General features: G+C 40.8%; 1 protein-coding gene across 14 annotated transcripts in view; it reads right to left on the bottom strand.

Annotated features, from left to right (window-relative positions):
- Nucleotides 1-15,174, bottom strand: part of SENP6 (SUMO specific peptidase 6) — a 70,617-nt gene extending 55,443 nt beyond the window's left edge. For 7 of the 14 annotated variants that reach the window (XM_064412458.1, XM_064412464.1, XM_064412465.1 and 4 more), the window contains exon 1: nt 854-887. In XM_064412458.1, the coding sequence (XP_064268528.1) occupies nt 854-872 (19 nt within the window). In that variant the 5' untranslated portion in view covers nt 873-887. Of the gene's footprint in view, nt 1-853; nt 888-14,727; nt 14,842-14,882; nt 14,919-14,988 lie in introns of those variants that run through there. The other 7 variants (XM_064412460.1, XM_064412471.1, XM_064412468.1 and 4 more) reach the window with 7 other exon arrangements.
- Nucleotides 15,175-15,403: the final 229 nt, after the last annotated feature.

The following is a 15,403-nucleotide window of genomic DNA, read 5'->3' as shown; positions in this document are numbered from 1 at the left end:
CTAAGATACTATGTCAAGAGAAGGTAATCCCTGTACCTCTGCTAAGACAGGCAGCATGCTGGAGGCAGATTTCACTCTCATTTTTCCTCCCACTACTAACTCCCTTTTTGTGCTGTTACACCACGGGAGGTTTCAGTTCCGAGCCCAAGAAAGTACCTGGAATTTAACTAAAGAAGTTACACAGGTGTAGCCGACAAATTGCACTGCTTTTTTAAACAACAGTTACATGCAATTTCTAACCAGCCAATTAAAAAAAATTCCTGAAAAAATAAGTGTGTTTCATTAGGACATTTATGTCATTATTAACCACACCCTGAAGCCAGACTTTAAAAATCCCCAAAGTCTTTTTGTGTAAAACACAATTATCACATTTTGGATGAGAAAGCAAAATATGCCTGTAGGAAAATGTCAGCAAGCAGATCAACACATTTAAATTACTGTGCCTGGACACTCTTTTTTAAACTCCTTCAGCAGGAGTTACTGTTATTCAACAGTGTCACTAAGCAATTCCCGAATGGAAGGAAAAAAATTCATAGTGAATATCCATGAAATAAGAGTAAAATTTTGCAGTTGCAAAAAAAAGAATCTGTTAAAATTCTGCCTGAAACACTAAATGAGATGTGACATACACAGTATTTAGTAAAGTGTTAGTGTCCAGCAAAAGACATCACCTTGGAAGTTTTGTTTTTTTCACGTCTTGTACCTTGTGCCTCTAAGGCAAATTATTCCGTACCAATCTGTACTGCAACTCACTAGAAAAACATCCCTATTGCTTTATTGTTTTGTATGTGATGCTGTATTGGGTTTGTGTGGCAAGATTTTGGTAGCAGTGGGGAGCTGCAGAGGGCCTCACCTCTGCCTGGGAAAATCATGGAGCAGATCTTTCTAGAAGACAGGCTAAGGTACATAGAGGACAAGAAGGTGACCCAAGGCAGTGCCCACAGCTTAACTAAGGGCAAATCATGCCTGACCAGTCTGGTGGCCTTTTATGATGGAATGACAGCAATGGTCAACAAGGAAAGACTGACAGATGCCATCTACCTACACTTCTGTAAGGCCTTTAATATGGTTCCACATGATGTCCTTATCTCCAAATTGGAAAGACATGGATGGACTATTTAGTGGGTAAGGATGGATGCAGCCAGAGAACTGCAGCCAATGTCCAGGTGGCAGCTGGGGACGAGCGGCATCACTCAGGTCTCTCCTGACTCCTGGGACTGGTTCTCTTCCATGTCTTCATCAATGACATTGTGAGATCAAATGCAGCCTCAGCAAGTTGATAGGTGACACCAAGCTGGAGGGGTGCAGCTGATACAGTGGAAGGACACGATGCCATCCAGGGGGGACCTGGACAAACTTGAGAAGTGGGCTTTCCCTCAAAATTCAGCAAGCCAAAGAGTGAGGTACTGCACCTGAGTTAGGGAAATCCCAGGCATTTCTTCTGGGGACATCCCAGTGATTTCTTCTCCCAGTACAGACTGGGAGAAGAATCACTGAGAGAAGCTCTCTGGAAAATACTTGGGTGTTCTCATGGAAGAAAAGCTGGATATGAGCCAACCATGCTCACTGGTAGCACAGAAGGCCAACTGCACCCGGGGCTGCATAAAAAGCTGAGTGGCCACAAGTTGAGGGAGATGACTCTGCCCTTGTGAGACCCCACCTGGAGTACTGCATCCTGCCCTGAGGTCCTCAATGCAAGGAAGACATGGATCTGTTGGAGTGGGTCCAGAGGAGGAGGACAAAGATGATCACAGGGTGAGGGCACCTCTCCTACAAAGACAGGCTGAGAGGGCTGTGATTGTTCAGCATGGAGAAGACTTAAAAAAGACCTTACTGCAGTCCTGCAGTACCTTAAGTGTCTTATAAAAAGGAGGGAGAGGGATTTTTATATGAACAGACAGTGATGGGACAAGGGGCAGCGGTTTTAAACTGAAAGAGGGCAGGTTTGGAATGGATGCACTGAGAAAGAAATGCTTTGCTGGGAGGGTGGTGAGGCACTGGAACTGGTTGCCCAGAGAGGCTGTGGATGCCCACCCCTGGAAGTGTTCAAGGTCAGGTTGGATGGGGCCCTGCACAACCTGATCTAGTGAATGGCACCCCTGTCCACAGGAAGGCCATTGGAACTAGATGCTCTTTAAGATCACTTTCACACCTAACAGTTGCATGATTCTCTCAGACCAACTCACCAAAGGAACCAGATGCATTTACTGTCCATACAAAGATCAACTTTTCTAGGAAAGTAACCTTTTCATATAGATCACTGGTTTGCAAGAATAACTCCCTACCACCCCCCACAACACTATAGCAGAGATTTCAAGGTTTCTATTGCACACGTAGAAACTTTTGTCTTTCATCTGCTGAAATCTCATCTATTTCTGTGTGTACAAGAACCAATTCTAAACACACAATCTAGGTCAAAAAAAGGTTAGGTTCAGGACCCAGATGCTTTTTCAGGAAGACCTGAAGTTTACATTCTTTTTCCCCAGTTGCTGGTAAAGAAACACTGCAAGCCTCATCACACAAATGCTTACACCATCACAACTGCAACCAACTTATCAGATACTGCAGTGCTCACACAGAAAATGTAAATTAATTTAAATGTACTCAGAATCATTGCCTTCATCCAGACGCATATTTAAATAAATGAAAAAGAATGCTTCTAAGCTTTCTAATCTGTTGCTCATTTAGAGTCATCAGATATATTGTTAAGAGGATACAAGTACTCATAAAACTCTGACACAGAAATATTTTTTGGTTTACTTTCCCCATTGCTTCATTATTCTTCCAGACAGGCTTCTATGCAAAACAACCTTTTATCTTCCAGCTTTGATACCATCAGCTCTACTATATCAATTGTGTAACCACAGTGATGTTGCATTTTCACAGTCTGAAGCAGCACTACATGAAGAGTTTTACAGGCCCCCCACTCCTCCTAAGAGTTGCTGATTTTCGCTCTTGTCCTGCACCCTGCATATGTCAGCACTGACAGAAAAGCTGGGGAAGGAAACAAATTCAGGCAAGAACCCCTTGAGCAGCAGGGGAGGGGAAAAGTTATTTTTCAACCATATCAGGTCCCTCCTCCTGTTCAAACACCCTAACACAGTGCAGCTGTGATAGCACAGCAGCGGTAAGGTCCATCCAGGAACTGAAACTATCCTAAGTACTATGGATACCAAGGAAATTTCTATGGATTTGTAGCCTAATCTACATTTATAGGTATAGATTTAAAGATCTAGTGCTTAAAAGATGCTTTAACTTTCTACTCCCTAAATTAGCTACAGAGGCAAAAAACCAGTCAAAAGCACCTCTACTAACAGGCTGTAATCATAACCTCACAGGAGCCGAGCTATTACATGAAGCAGAGAGTTTAATAATGAAGTTCTATGATACCAGTGTAATGGATATCAAGCACAAACATTCCTTTGCACGTGAAGGGAATTCAATCTCTTAGCTGGCTAACAAAAACACCCACACCCTTCCAAGAACTTGATGTCCACAGAAAACAAATGATAAATACAGAGCATTCATTCCTGGACAAGTGTTCATGCCCCTGAAAAGCAAAAGTGTTTTTGAAAGTTAAGTAGTTTAAAGATGGAAATCATCTGCATATTCTGGTAAATGACTGGGTTTTTTACAGGATTTGTAAGCATATTGGGCTGCTTACATTGCAGGTTATTGCACTGATGACAGGACTGAAGAACACAGAACTGCCTAAGTTTGATCATTTGCTGAACTGCTTAACATTTTTTTAAGTATTAACAAGGAGTAAGAGAGGAGGATGAAAGGCTAGAGCTTTGAAGTATGTTAAACCTTTTCTTTGTGATGCCTTTGAAAGTTTATCTGGTTAGACAGCAATGATAACCACACAATGGACAACTAATGCTTCTTCACCTTTTCTACTGATTCTCTCAACAGAGGTGTAGAGGTATCTACCCCGCCCAAGAATGGTGCCCTTATGACAACATCAGAAAACAATGCAGAACTACTTCAAGAGGCCTTCTTTGTCTGCACCACCAACAAAAGGAATGCTACAGAAAATTGTGGGCATTTTCTGCTCAATGAGACAGAAACCTAATGACAAAAGACAGGAAAAAAATAATTAGAAGATGATCCATTTTTTTGTCATCCCACATTTCACTGCTAAGTTCTGTCTTCTGACTTCACAGTTCCTCACATTTATCAGCAGAATCTGTGAGAATGCAGTATCACCCACTGTCAAGGAAGATGTGATTAAGAAACACTTCAGCCAGTTGTACCCAAAGTCTGGAAAAACATCATTGCCCTTCAAGAAGGACAACTAGGATGACCTGGTGAAGTACAGGCTAGTCTGCAAAAGACAGAACTTACTCTTTACCACGTGTGTGCTCAAGAGCGGACCACACTGACCTGAGAGGCAGCAGAGACTGGACAAATCCCCGAGCAACCTGCTCTAACTGGGTCTGTCTTGAACAGGATGTTCCAACCCATCTGAAGCCAGTCACGTAAAACCAGTGACTGTTCACAGGCACAAAGTAACCCCTAGAGCAACTGCACCACCATCACAAGAACTTCCAAAAAGGAGTACAACAGACACTTTTCTTCTTTTCCCTCTCTGAGTAAATCTGAATCCCACTCAAACTTTCTACACAAGTAAAATAATTTGAGTAACATCAAAAGCAGGAGCCAACAATAAACAGGGAAAAAAGGAGAAACAAACAATAAAGTAATTTTTTCATCTGCAGCATTATGAAGTCTTTACTTACCTAAGACCTCTATTGCTAGACTTGGAGATATACCAAAAATTCAGAAATTAGGAAGAAAGTTTTGTTGTTTTAAGGAAAGTTAAGTCTAAGAGAGGTATTTTCCTATTTTATAGATAAAAATAGAGGATAAAAGGTGAGGTTAGCCTAAGAACAATTTCTGAACTGCCAATTCATTCAAAATATGAAAAATTATATAAAGCTAACAAGCCATTTTGAGGAAGATGACAGCTGAACAAGAATTCCAGAATATACTTTCTGTGGCAAATCAGTATGTTACATTAATCACAGATGACCTCAAATTCTGAACACTGGAATAGTTTTAGAAGATGAGCAAAACACAGCATGAAATCTTATAGTATATTATGCATGTGATTTGCACAATTTTTTATGCACCATGGGATCCATCTTCACATAAAACCTAAGCTTGTGCAACTGAGAATACAGCAGCACTAAACAAATGGCAATCTATTTTTAGAAAGTGCTGAAAAGCGGTTACATACAGAGTAAGATTAATAACCTAGACAAACTACCTGGAAATCAGGCAACTGACACTTCAAGAAAGTTTCCATGTTTGCTGCAGAAATTGGAATATCAGGTTGAAATAAAGCACTGTATCTACATACCAAGAGAAAGAAGAAAGAAAAAAAGAATTTGTAATATTTAATACTTCTGGTTTTATCCTGTAAAGTTTCATAAATTATGTCAGATAGATACTATCCCCTTTATAAAAACATACAGAAATTAAAAGTCCAGAAAGGTTCCACAATCTCTGCAAGAACTTAACTTGCATATGCAGGACAGAAGAATCACAGAATGGTATTGGTTGGAAGGGACCTTGAAAATCATCTATTGCCAGCCCTGCTGCCATGAGTCAGGGGGGAGACATTCATCTAGACCAGGCTGCTCAGAGCCCCATCCAGCCTGGCCTTGAACACTTCCACAATAAATGTTTCTTCCATAAGAAGAAACTCTAAATGTAATTGAAATACAAAAAAAAGAGCAAGACATCTCTTTGATGTTATCAATTGTTCAAAATTCACATGAAACAGACAGTAAAAAAAGCATTCAAAGAAAATGCTCAACAATCTCAATTAAAAAACCTCAAATATTTGATCACATGAAAAAAGCACATTTCAGAAAATAATTGAGTAGGGAAAGGATGATGAAAGAGTTAGTTAAACTGTGTGGCAAGAAAAATATTTGCATTTGCCCTTCTGTAAAGGCTAAATACCTGGAGTTTTCTCCAATTCTTAGAGACACTGGCAAGCTTTCATACTCATACAAGGCGGCAGTCAGCTGAGGTGGATTTCTAACATGGCAGGAAAGGAATAGACTAGCTCCACCAACACTTCTCCTCACCCCAAAGATTAGTTTTCTGTCAATGCCAACCTGCCAGGAAGCCAGTGAAGTGCCAGTGTTGACTGCAGCACAGCTGGAGCTCACTGTCTCTGGGAGGGGCAGCAGAGCTCTGTCCCTCTGAGCGGCACCCGGCAGTGGGCCTGGCTGTGTTGTCAACTGCAGGCACGATTCCTTGCATGGCCATACAGGATGGCCCCACACACAGGGTCTTGCTATGACTCTGCAAATTCACAGACAGTTAAGATCTCTGTACATTATGTCTCTTAAAAAAAAAAATCAGAGAAATGCAAGACCAATATAGGCAACAACCTTCTGCTCAGACCAGATACGCTATTTACTTTAATTCCCTTTCAATTAGCAATCATCAATGCAGCAAGGTGTGAAATAATGCAACTAGAGTACTGCATCAAGATCACGGAAATCTTTGTAACGGAAGTACCAAACTTCTCCAGACCTAACAGCAATGAGTTTGAGGAGCACTGACAACTGACAACTATGACACAGTATACTAAGATCCACTAAGTAGGCTTCATTGTTTAAAAAGCTAAAAAATCACTTCAACATCCCATGAAAAACAAACATTTTCTCAGCAACTACTCATAAAAGCAATAAAAATGAAGATGGGTTATCAATTCATTTTTAATAAAATAACACATGCCAGCTTGCTAATTGAACCTAGTTATAAAGTACTTTGCAGGAAACAGCACTCCAAAGACAGCTAAAGCAAAACACTGAACTTCTTAAGTGACCATCCTTTCAGCCACCTCTATCCAAAGAAACTCCTGCTTACCTTGATCTATGAGTTCTTTCTTTCTATCACAGGGCACAGAGCATTTCTTCCACCTAATGAAGCATTGCTTTTTCATCTAACATAGGCTTTGCTACATGACAAAGAACTTTTTACTTTATCAATGACAGATAGTTTTCTGTGGTATTTATCAAGTAAAGATTCAGCTACAACATACCTGCCTTATGGCAGAGCTGTAAAATCTCCACACAAGTTTTGCTGTCCCAGGGCCAGGTATATGCAATCACAATGACCTGGGCCAGCGTAGTCCCAAAGTTCACTTTTGAAAGTTTACTCCCAATTGTAAAGGATCTTTTAAGTTGTTTCTTAAGCAGTAAGCCTTGGTAGAAATAAAAGTACAACAAACTCTTGTAAATGTTTCTACAAGTGAGCCTCAGAAATTACAAAGGCAATTGTAAATATGAAACCTAACATCTACTGCATAGTTCAAATTCTCATCTAATGGGCCCTCGAATAATCTTTCTGTTAGAATGTCGTATTAAATTCTGTCATCAGCAGGATACTCATATTTTGCTAAATGAGCCATAAAAATTGTACATGTCAAACAAATACAACATTATATCCTATGACATTAATAAAAATACATCAGTAGAATGAATTTTAGTACAAATGAAACAACTGTCTGACACTGAACAAAAACATACTCATAAAATAAATATTTTGCAGCTGTTTCTTACAGCCATAAATTTCTAAGATTACATATTAATCATGTCGTAGAGCAATATGTTTAACCACACCAGCAGAGTATTATTGGTATTTTTCATTCCTAAAACATTGTTGTGACAAATCTTCTAATAAAAATAAACAAACAAACTAAATCTCACAGAGATATGAGCAGGGAGACTTTGCTTTCAGCTCATATGGTCTGAGAACAAACAAACAAAAAGCCAGGAGGGCTTAACACAGAGTTTTGAATCATCACTGCTCTTTATCTATAATCACTCAAGATTAACTCAAAGAAAGATACCCCAAAATCTTTCACTCCAAATTCTTCTTTCATAGGAATTACTGTGACACACATGCAGAAATGTTTCCTTGCCTCATGCAGTGCTTACATCCCTTGCCTGTTAACAAAAACTTTTTAAAGGCCTGCTGACCAACCTGGGAAGAAATAACCACAGCCTGTTAATTTATTCCCTCCAGTCTCCAGCCTTCACCATAATCTCGTTCTTCACAGAAGATAACCTGCTATTCAAAACAATTGTGTCTCCTTGGGCAGAATACAGCTGCTCTTATACTAAAACACTTATTACAAAGTTTAAGCTATGTAATACACCTTAGCCTGACTTAACAGATCACCAGGCAGAGATGGAACAGGAAATGTCCTATTCTTCTCACATGTAAAGAGTGGCTGTATGCTCTCCCCCATCCAAGCCATTGTCCTGCATCTACCAATTACCTTTCACTGAGCAAATTCAAAAGAAGTTTGGCAAAGTGCCAACCTGGCAAGACAGAACAGAGCAAGTTCAATCTCTCTGGCAAGAAAGTGGTTAAGTCTCCAGGGTGGTGGAGAGTACAAGCAGCTCTAATTCCAAATTGGAGTCGCACCCACTAACGTGACATTCAAACACCAATTCTGACTTAATTACAGCTTAAGGTCATTTTAACCTGAAAATATTAGGCATTAAGCATCCTAGGCTGCTGAACACAGAAACAAAAGTTAGGAACACATGCTTTTAAAAATTAAATGTGTAAGATAAAGCTGCCAACAAATTTAATTCTATGTAATAAGAAAAATAATATTTTACTAATGCTTTAATTTTCTTCATAGAAAGTAAGTACAGAGCATTAGACAGATTTCAATCTATGTAAAACTACCACTACCTTAAAAAACTTCCAAACTGAAACCAAGTGAGTGCCAAAATATGGGCCAAAAGAAAGGAACTTAACACATGCGCTCCCCTCACCCACAACGCAAGTGCCTTTTAGAGCTGCCAAGATAAGAAAATTACATTTGTCCTTTTTCCCCAAACCCAGATTTGTTCCTGGTATCTCTACAATATCCTCCACCACAATAGTTCCATTTTTGTTCGGTTTCTCAGCCTCCTGCAGCATCTTAACCTATTGTGCACACTCTTCTTTGCAGCACACACAGATGAAAGCATATGCTGTCCTGTGCCAAATCCTCTCGCTGCCCTGACCCCTGACTGAAGGAACTAACACCTGTGAGCAGCAAACCGAACCATGCTCAGGCAGTACTGAAACCTTCACTTCAGGGACACTAATTTTGACTTCCCTGCTTAATGGAGCGAGCAAATTTCACAGAACTTCTGTATTTTTACCTGTAAGGTAAAAAAAGTAAAAAAAAAAAAAAAAATTACCTTTACATCTCTGTAAATAAGAGGGTTTTAAGTTTTGGAAAAACAAGAGTTATGCTACCATGTTTGTTACTTGTAAGAAAGCACTGGCCAAGGACACTGAGGGTGGCAAGGCACTTGCAGAAGTTGCCCAAGGGGGTTGTGGATGCACCAACTCTAGAAGTGTTTGAGGCCAGGTCAGATGGGGCCTTGAGCAATTTGGTCTAGTGGAAGGTGCCCCTGCCTATGGCAGGGGGTTGGAAATAGATGATCCTGTTACTGGGAAGGAAGGGGGCAAAATTATGAGATGCCTCAAAAAACCTTCATATTCTTACAAAGCAGTATTTAAAAGTGGCAAGTTCAGTGGCTATTCTCATATTGTAGGATCTGCTACAACACAAAACACTGTGATACTCCTCAGTTATGAGACAAAGCTAAAACTATAGACTAGGTGGAGTCTGATACTGCACCAAATCCATGTACAAATCCAAGTCTTCCAGAAACAACAGTAATAAAAAACAAAGTTGCTGTTGAAACCATTAAAATAAATAATCCATTTTGTTTTATCCTTGTACATAAAACAAGTAGGGAAAGACTGAAATATCTAAACGGGCTCATATCTGTGCAAGCATGACATCTGCTAACTGTTGGTTTAATGTCTGCTATCCCACCACATATTAATGTTACTACTTTCGTTAGTACTATTGCTTTTTTACTTATAGTTACATAAAGAAGAGTGTAAGGATGTCTTTTAGGAACATTCTCATTTAACTAATTTTTTTGCCACTAAAACCTACTAGAAATTCTGTACTTTTTCTGAGGAAAGAGTAGCGCTTTACTACCAAACCCAAGAGCCAGAAAATAGTGAATGAGACATCCCAAACACCAGAAGCTTCTATGTCCCACTTTGAGAAAACTTATAGCAAGTTTTCTCAAAGTGGGACATAGCAACAGTTACTCAGGAAAAAACTACCAAATACTAAATGCCTCCACAATGAAAACCAGAAAGTTGTGCACAGATCCTTTACACTTCAGAAAGCTCAGGACAAGCCTGGGCTCCTAGAATCCTGTCTCAAAACTAAGGAGGTGATGATGTGGAAGAGGACTGGGACAAAGGCTTTTACCTTAGAATGTGCTCCCAAGCATATTGCAACATATGTTATAGAGCAGTAATAAATAAATTAGGTTTATTTTTAGTATCTTTCTACATACTTTAAGAAGCACCCTGTCTTTCCTTTTATTTCATGTCACCTATCACCCAAGTTAGTCTGGCATGGATAAAAAAATAAGACAGTAAGAAATGTTTTCAATTTGACTTTGTTGAGAAATAGTTCTCAACAAGTGAGTTTCATTCATAGAAAACAACCTGTTACTCAAGCCAGAAGGTTTCCTATTCTCAAAACCACTGGACAGGACAGCTGAACATTCTTCAAGTCTAAGAAGATATATGTGCAGTACTGGAAAAAAAGTCTGAATGGGTCCAAGGACTGGGATTTATAAACAAGCTGTGGAAGTCACAGGCTTCACACTTTCTCATTAAAAAAAAAAAGAAACCTCACAAGAAAAACAGAAGAAACAGAAGCTGTCTGGACATTGATGGGACAGATGTAAACCAGAGAAGAATTCAACATCACAAAGCAGGAGTTCATATAGACACAGAAGATCAATGACAACTGAAACAACTATTCTCCACATTTTCAAGCTAATCACAATCTCCATTAGATCACAAACAAAGCACCAGAGATTTATCAGAGACAATTACAACAATTAATAATCAAATTTCACTGTTAAGAAGAAAATAAAGAGAAGAGTCTTGCAGGTAGAAAAGTCTGGCAGGTAGAAATGTTTCAAGTCTTCTACCTGAATATAAACTCCACTCTACCCTCCTAATTTGTATTATTCCAGTCAGAGATCTCTTGGTATGATTAAAAACAGAAACAAAAAAAGAGAGGAGGGGCTTACCACCACTTCAAAAGGTAGGTCTGTAACTCTACACTAATACACAAAAGCTGCACGATTCTTTACCACCCCAGAATCTCAGCTACCTTTAAGAAAACACGTAAGTCTACAACTCTTGCTTTGGTGGAGACAATTCTTTACATGTGAACTGAAAGAAGAACAAAGCTGTCTTCTGGAATCCTCTGGCAGACAACTGTGAAGTTTATACTACTCCTGCTAACAGGTAGACCACATAGTTTTGTTTACTGTTATTACGCAACCTGTAGCCAAGAAATAGGAATGAAAATTGAGCAAATTCCTGCCACGACTGCACTTAAATATCTCAACAGCTCTGAAGCTAGAGACTGGCAACATTCCTTAGACAGGAGATCCTCATAAAGAAAATTCAATACTGGTTCTCGGCATCATTACTGTAATCACCACGAGACCAAAATAATAGGAAAGACTAATATATTTTTCCTTTATTCTGGAAAGTATTTTGAAGTTTACCTATTATCTACTGCACAAACATAGGTAAACTTTAAATTTCATGTTGGAAAAGAGAAATTATAATTTCCTTGCAATTCAGTAATAGTGAAGGAGTCAGAAAACAAGAGTTCCTGCAATTTTTCTCCAAGGTAATGATCAACAGTACTCTCCAGTCCCACATCCTTAACATGCCTCCTACCTTAAGTCCAAATGAGTTTGCTTGCCATTCTTTATATTTTAGACGTGACTATCAATTTAAAAACACAGGAACTGCTGCAGACGCAAATTTCTAATCACTAAACTTCTCCTCCTCCACACCAGAAAAGAATTCTATGTAAGAAAAATACTTTGTTAGTGCAATTTCTCCATGTTCGGCCCATAACTTTGAAACATCACTTTAAAAAAGCAAATTCAGAACAGTTTTACTAATTTCACTTGCATCTAGATTAAATAACAAAAATAGAGTACTTTCCACGCTTCTAACAGTCCTGGCACCTCAAGTGAAGTAATCACACAGGCCCTGTATATCCACATATACGCAATCAACTATTATCACTGCTTCAGAATGGTAACAAATGCAGCTTTAAAAAGACTCCATTATAGTCCTAGGGATCTTTTTCACATTTCCATTAAATTGTCTTTATAATACAGCATAAAAATTATGCACATTAGATACACAGAACTGGACAAAAAACATGAATTACTATGAATCACTATGTTTAAGAATGGTATTACCAGAAAGGCAACAAATCAATCATTCAAGGAACACCCTTTCAGAAAGACCATTTTGTTTTTACCGGAGAATAGAATAATAAAAATGTTAAGAGGAAGCACTTTTACAGTAGAATGACAGACACATTTCTTCACAGTAACATCTGTTACACTAAATGAAAGAAAAGCAGTATCCCACCGGACATGTGGAATCAAAACCAAAATTCTGAACAACTGTCATACTGAAAAGTAATTTATTTCACTTAACTGTACATTTTCTTAAGTCTGACTGATAGTCAACATAAGCAGGACAGCACCAGAAATGTCTGTGTACATGCAAGTACACACACACACAGGTATGTATTTAAGCAGCACAGTGTCCCTCAGGCTGAGTTTAACTGGTGATAGAGCTGACATCCATTTCACCCACAGTTCTATTGTGCACATTTAAGGCAGGGATGGACAGAGGAGTCCTGCCCCTCCCCTTTGCCAGCCTTTGAGAAAACACCTCTGAAAACATTAAGTAAACAATTTTTGGTTGCTGCTTACACAGCCTACAGAGGACTCCATAAAATATACACACTCAGACAAGTTATAGATACAGCTCTAGGCTCACGTATCAATAACCATCATCCAGCAATAGAAGTTGCCATATTTCCTGCTCTGCACACTTCAATCCCCTTTTCTGTCCCCACTATACTTGTTTCACAAATGTGGAACTCTCTTTCCTGTCTAGCCTTAGGGTAACAGCAACATCATTAGGTTGATCTAATATGCTACCCTTCCAGACTGCAGATTGCCAAAAATCTCATGTATATATATGTATTTATAGATTTTCTATGCCTGTACTTTTTCTATAAATATCTCTAGTAAGTACCTATCAAATAACATCTGAAAACCTTTTCCCTTTACTTCAAATCAGTACAGATTTTACCAGCCCTTACTAAATCTGCCCAAGCATGACTGACCCACTAGGACTTGGCCACCCCCATAAATTTTTTGTCACCACCATCTACACTAGGTTTTCTTCACATGTGGCTGCACTCTTAAGTGTTTCTATCACATCATCAGTCCTAAAATGAACGTGTCTCCAAACAATGGGAAACACAAAACCAGCTGATAGCTCAGTTCATCCGTTGTGGCACCAAAGCTTCAAATGGAGATGCTATCCAGTATTGTATTGCTCCTGCTGTTGGAATAAAAATTCGTAAGCAAAAAAAGTGTGAATATTGCATATGAAATGCATATTCTCTTAGCCATGTGACCAGCCAGCAAGTACTCAAGGTGCACATAGAAGACAGTGACTAGTCATCACCTTGACACTTTTAGCTGTCTGCACAAACCTCACCATAGTCTGTGGAGACTTCAGGAAAAAAATGGGGTGTCTGCATTTCACCACCAAATCCTTTAAAGGTATAAGGGAGGTAACATGACAGCGGTTATTAACCAGAATTTCTGAACATCAAAATTCCAGATTAATTATTCAAAAAAACAAGCAGTATTTTGTTCACACAGTATATCTACTCCAGAATGTCTTGTAATAAAAAGCCAATTTCCAACCCTGCAGCAAGAGAAAATCTGCGAGAGGTTATGTTCTGTGTAATACAGGTACTGCAAATCTCCCATGTTAAACTTATTCCTGACTTGAAAAACTCTGCTTATGAGGAGTATTTAATTTCATTATTTTTTTCTTTGTCATCATCATGGTAATTTGGCAGAATTTACCAGCCTACTGGTCTATGCCATCAGAACATGTGCTTATAGCAATTTTGCAAGACTACAGCAGGAAATTTTTTGATGTATCAATGAAACTATAAAGACTCAACAGTTTAAAAATATCCCCATTTCAGGAGGCTTTTTGCATTTTAATTAAAAGCTTTATAGTGATAAACGAAAAACCCCTCAAGACACCAAAACCGTGTAACAAAAAAAAAAAAAAAAAAAAAGAAAGAAAAAACAAAAAGAAAAAAAAAAGTCAGCGCTTTACAAACGCAAAAGGTTTCTTTGAAATGCAAGTAATAAGGTTCATCATCCCCTTCGTATCACAATTATAAGCATTACCCCCCTCACAAAATTAAACTCAGTCCCAAACCTTTACAGGAGCCTTTTAGGAGCAGGCGAAGACTTATTTTATGGTGGGGCCAAAGAATACGGGCTAGGCCGGGGCCTGGGAGCGGACTGAGGGCAGGGCAATGCAGCCCCGGCCTCCCCTCTCACCCTGCCCGCCGCCCCCAGCCCACCGCCCGCCGAGCCGCGGCTCGCTCCTGCCGCCGCACCGAGCCCGGGCTGCTCTCGGCGCTGCCCCGACAAAGGAAAGAAACACCGCACTCCCAGCGTCTCGGAGCAGTAAAAGAAAGAAAGAAGGAAAAAAAGAAAAACCAACCAAATCGCCCTCACTAAGCCCTCCCTGCAAAGCAGGTCTCTTTTCACCAGACCTCACCACGGCGGCCACCCTTCCCCCACCACGAAGCCACCTCTCATTGTCGTCGCACCCAAAGGGGACCCATAACCCCCACCCCCCACCCCATATGAACTCACACGCTCCCTCCCCCATTCCCCACTTCGTGCCGTGCCCCTTTACTGGTCGCCAGAAGGGAAACGCGGCTCGCGGGCCACGTTTCCCTCCTCGCAGCCTTGCACGCACCTTCCAGAAACAAGCTGTCTCTGCAGCCGCCGCCGCCGCCACCGGCCATCTTCCCGCTGCCGCGCAGCGCTCCCTCACTCCATCGCCCAGCGCGGCGGCGGGGCCCGGCCCTTCCCCCGGCCTGCCCGCCCCCACTGCGGAAGGCTGGGTGGCTGACCCGCAACGGCGGCACTACCGCCGAGGCCCGGCCCTCTCCCGCTGCCGGGCCGCGCTGCCTTCCGGCCCCCGCGCAGGAGGAAGCGGCGGCAGCGCGCCCGCTCCTCCCTCAGCGCGCCCGCCGCCGGCACCCGCGAGCCGGGCCCGTTGGCGCCCGTCGGGGCAGGCGGGCCTGGCCGCGGCTCCGCCGCACGCGTCCCCGAGAGCGCGGGAGGGCGAGGGCTCGGAGGGCGCCGCCGCCGCGAACGGCGCTGGCCTG

The sequence above is a fragment of the Passer domesticus genome, chromosome 3, assembly GCF_036417665.1.
Source record: "Passer domesticus isolate bPasDom1 chromosome 3, bPasDom1.hap1, whole genome shotgun sequence".
Classification (NCBI taxonomy): Eukaryota; Metazoa; Chordata; class Aves; order Passeriformes; family Passeridae; genus Passer; species Passer domesticus.
The sequence above is the reverse complement of the archived record's forward strand: the minus strand, read 5'-3'. Positions and strand labels throughout refer to the sequence as shown.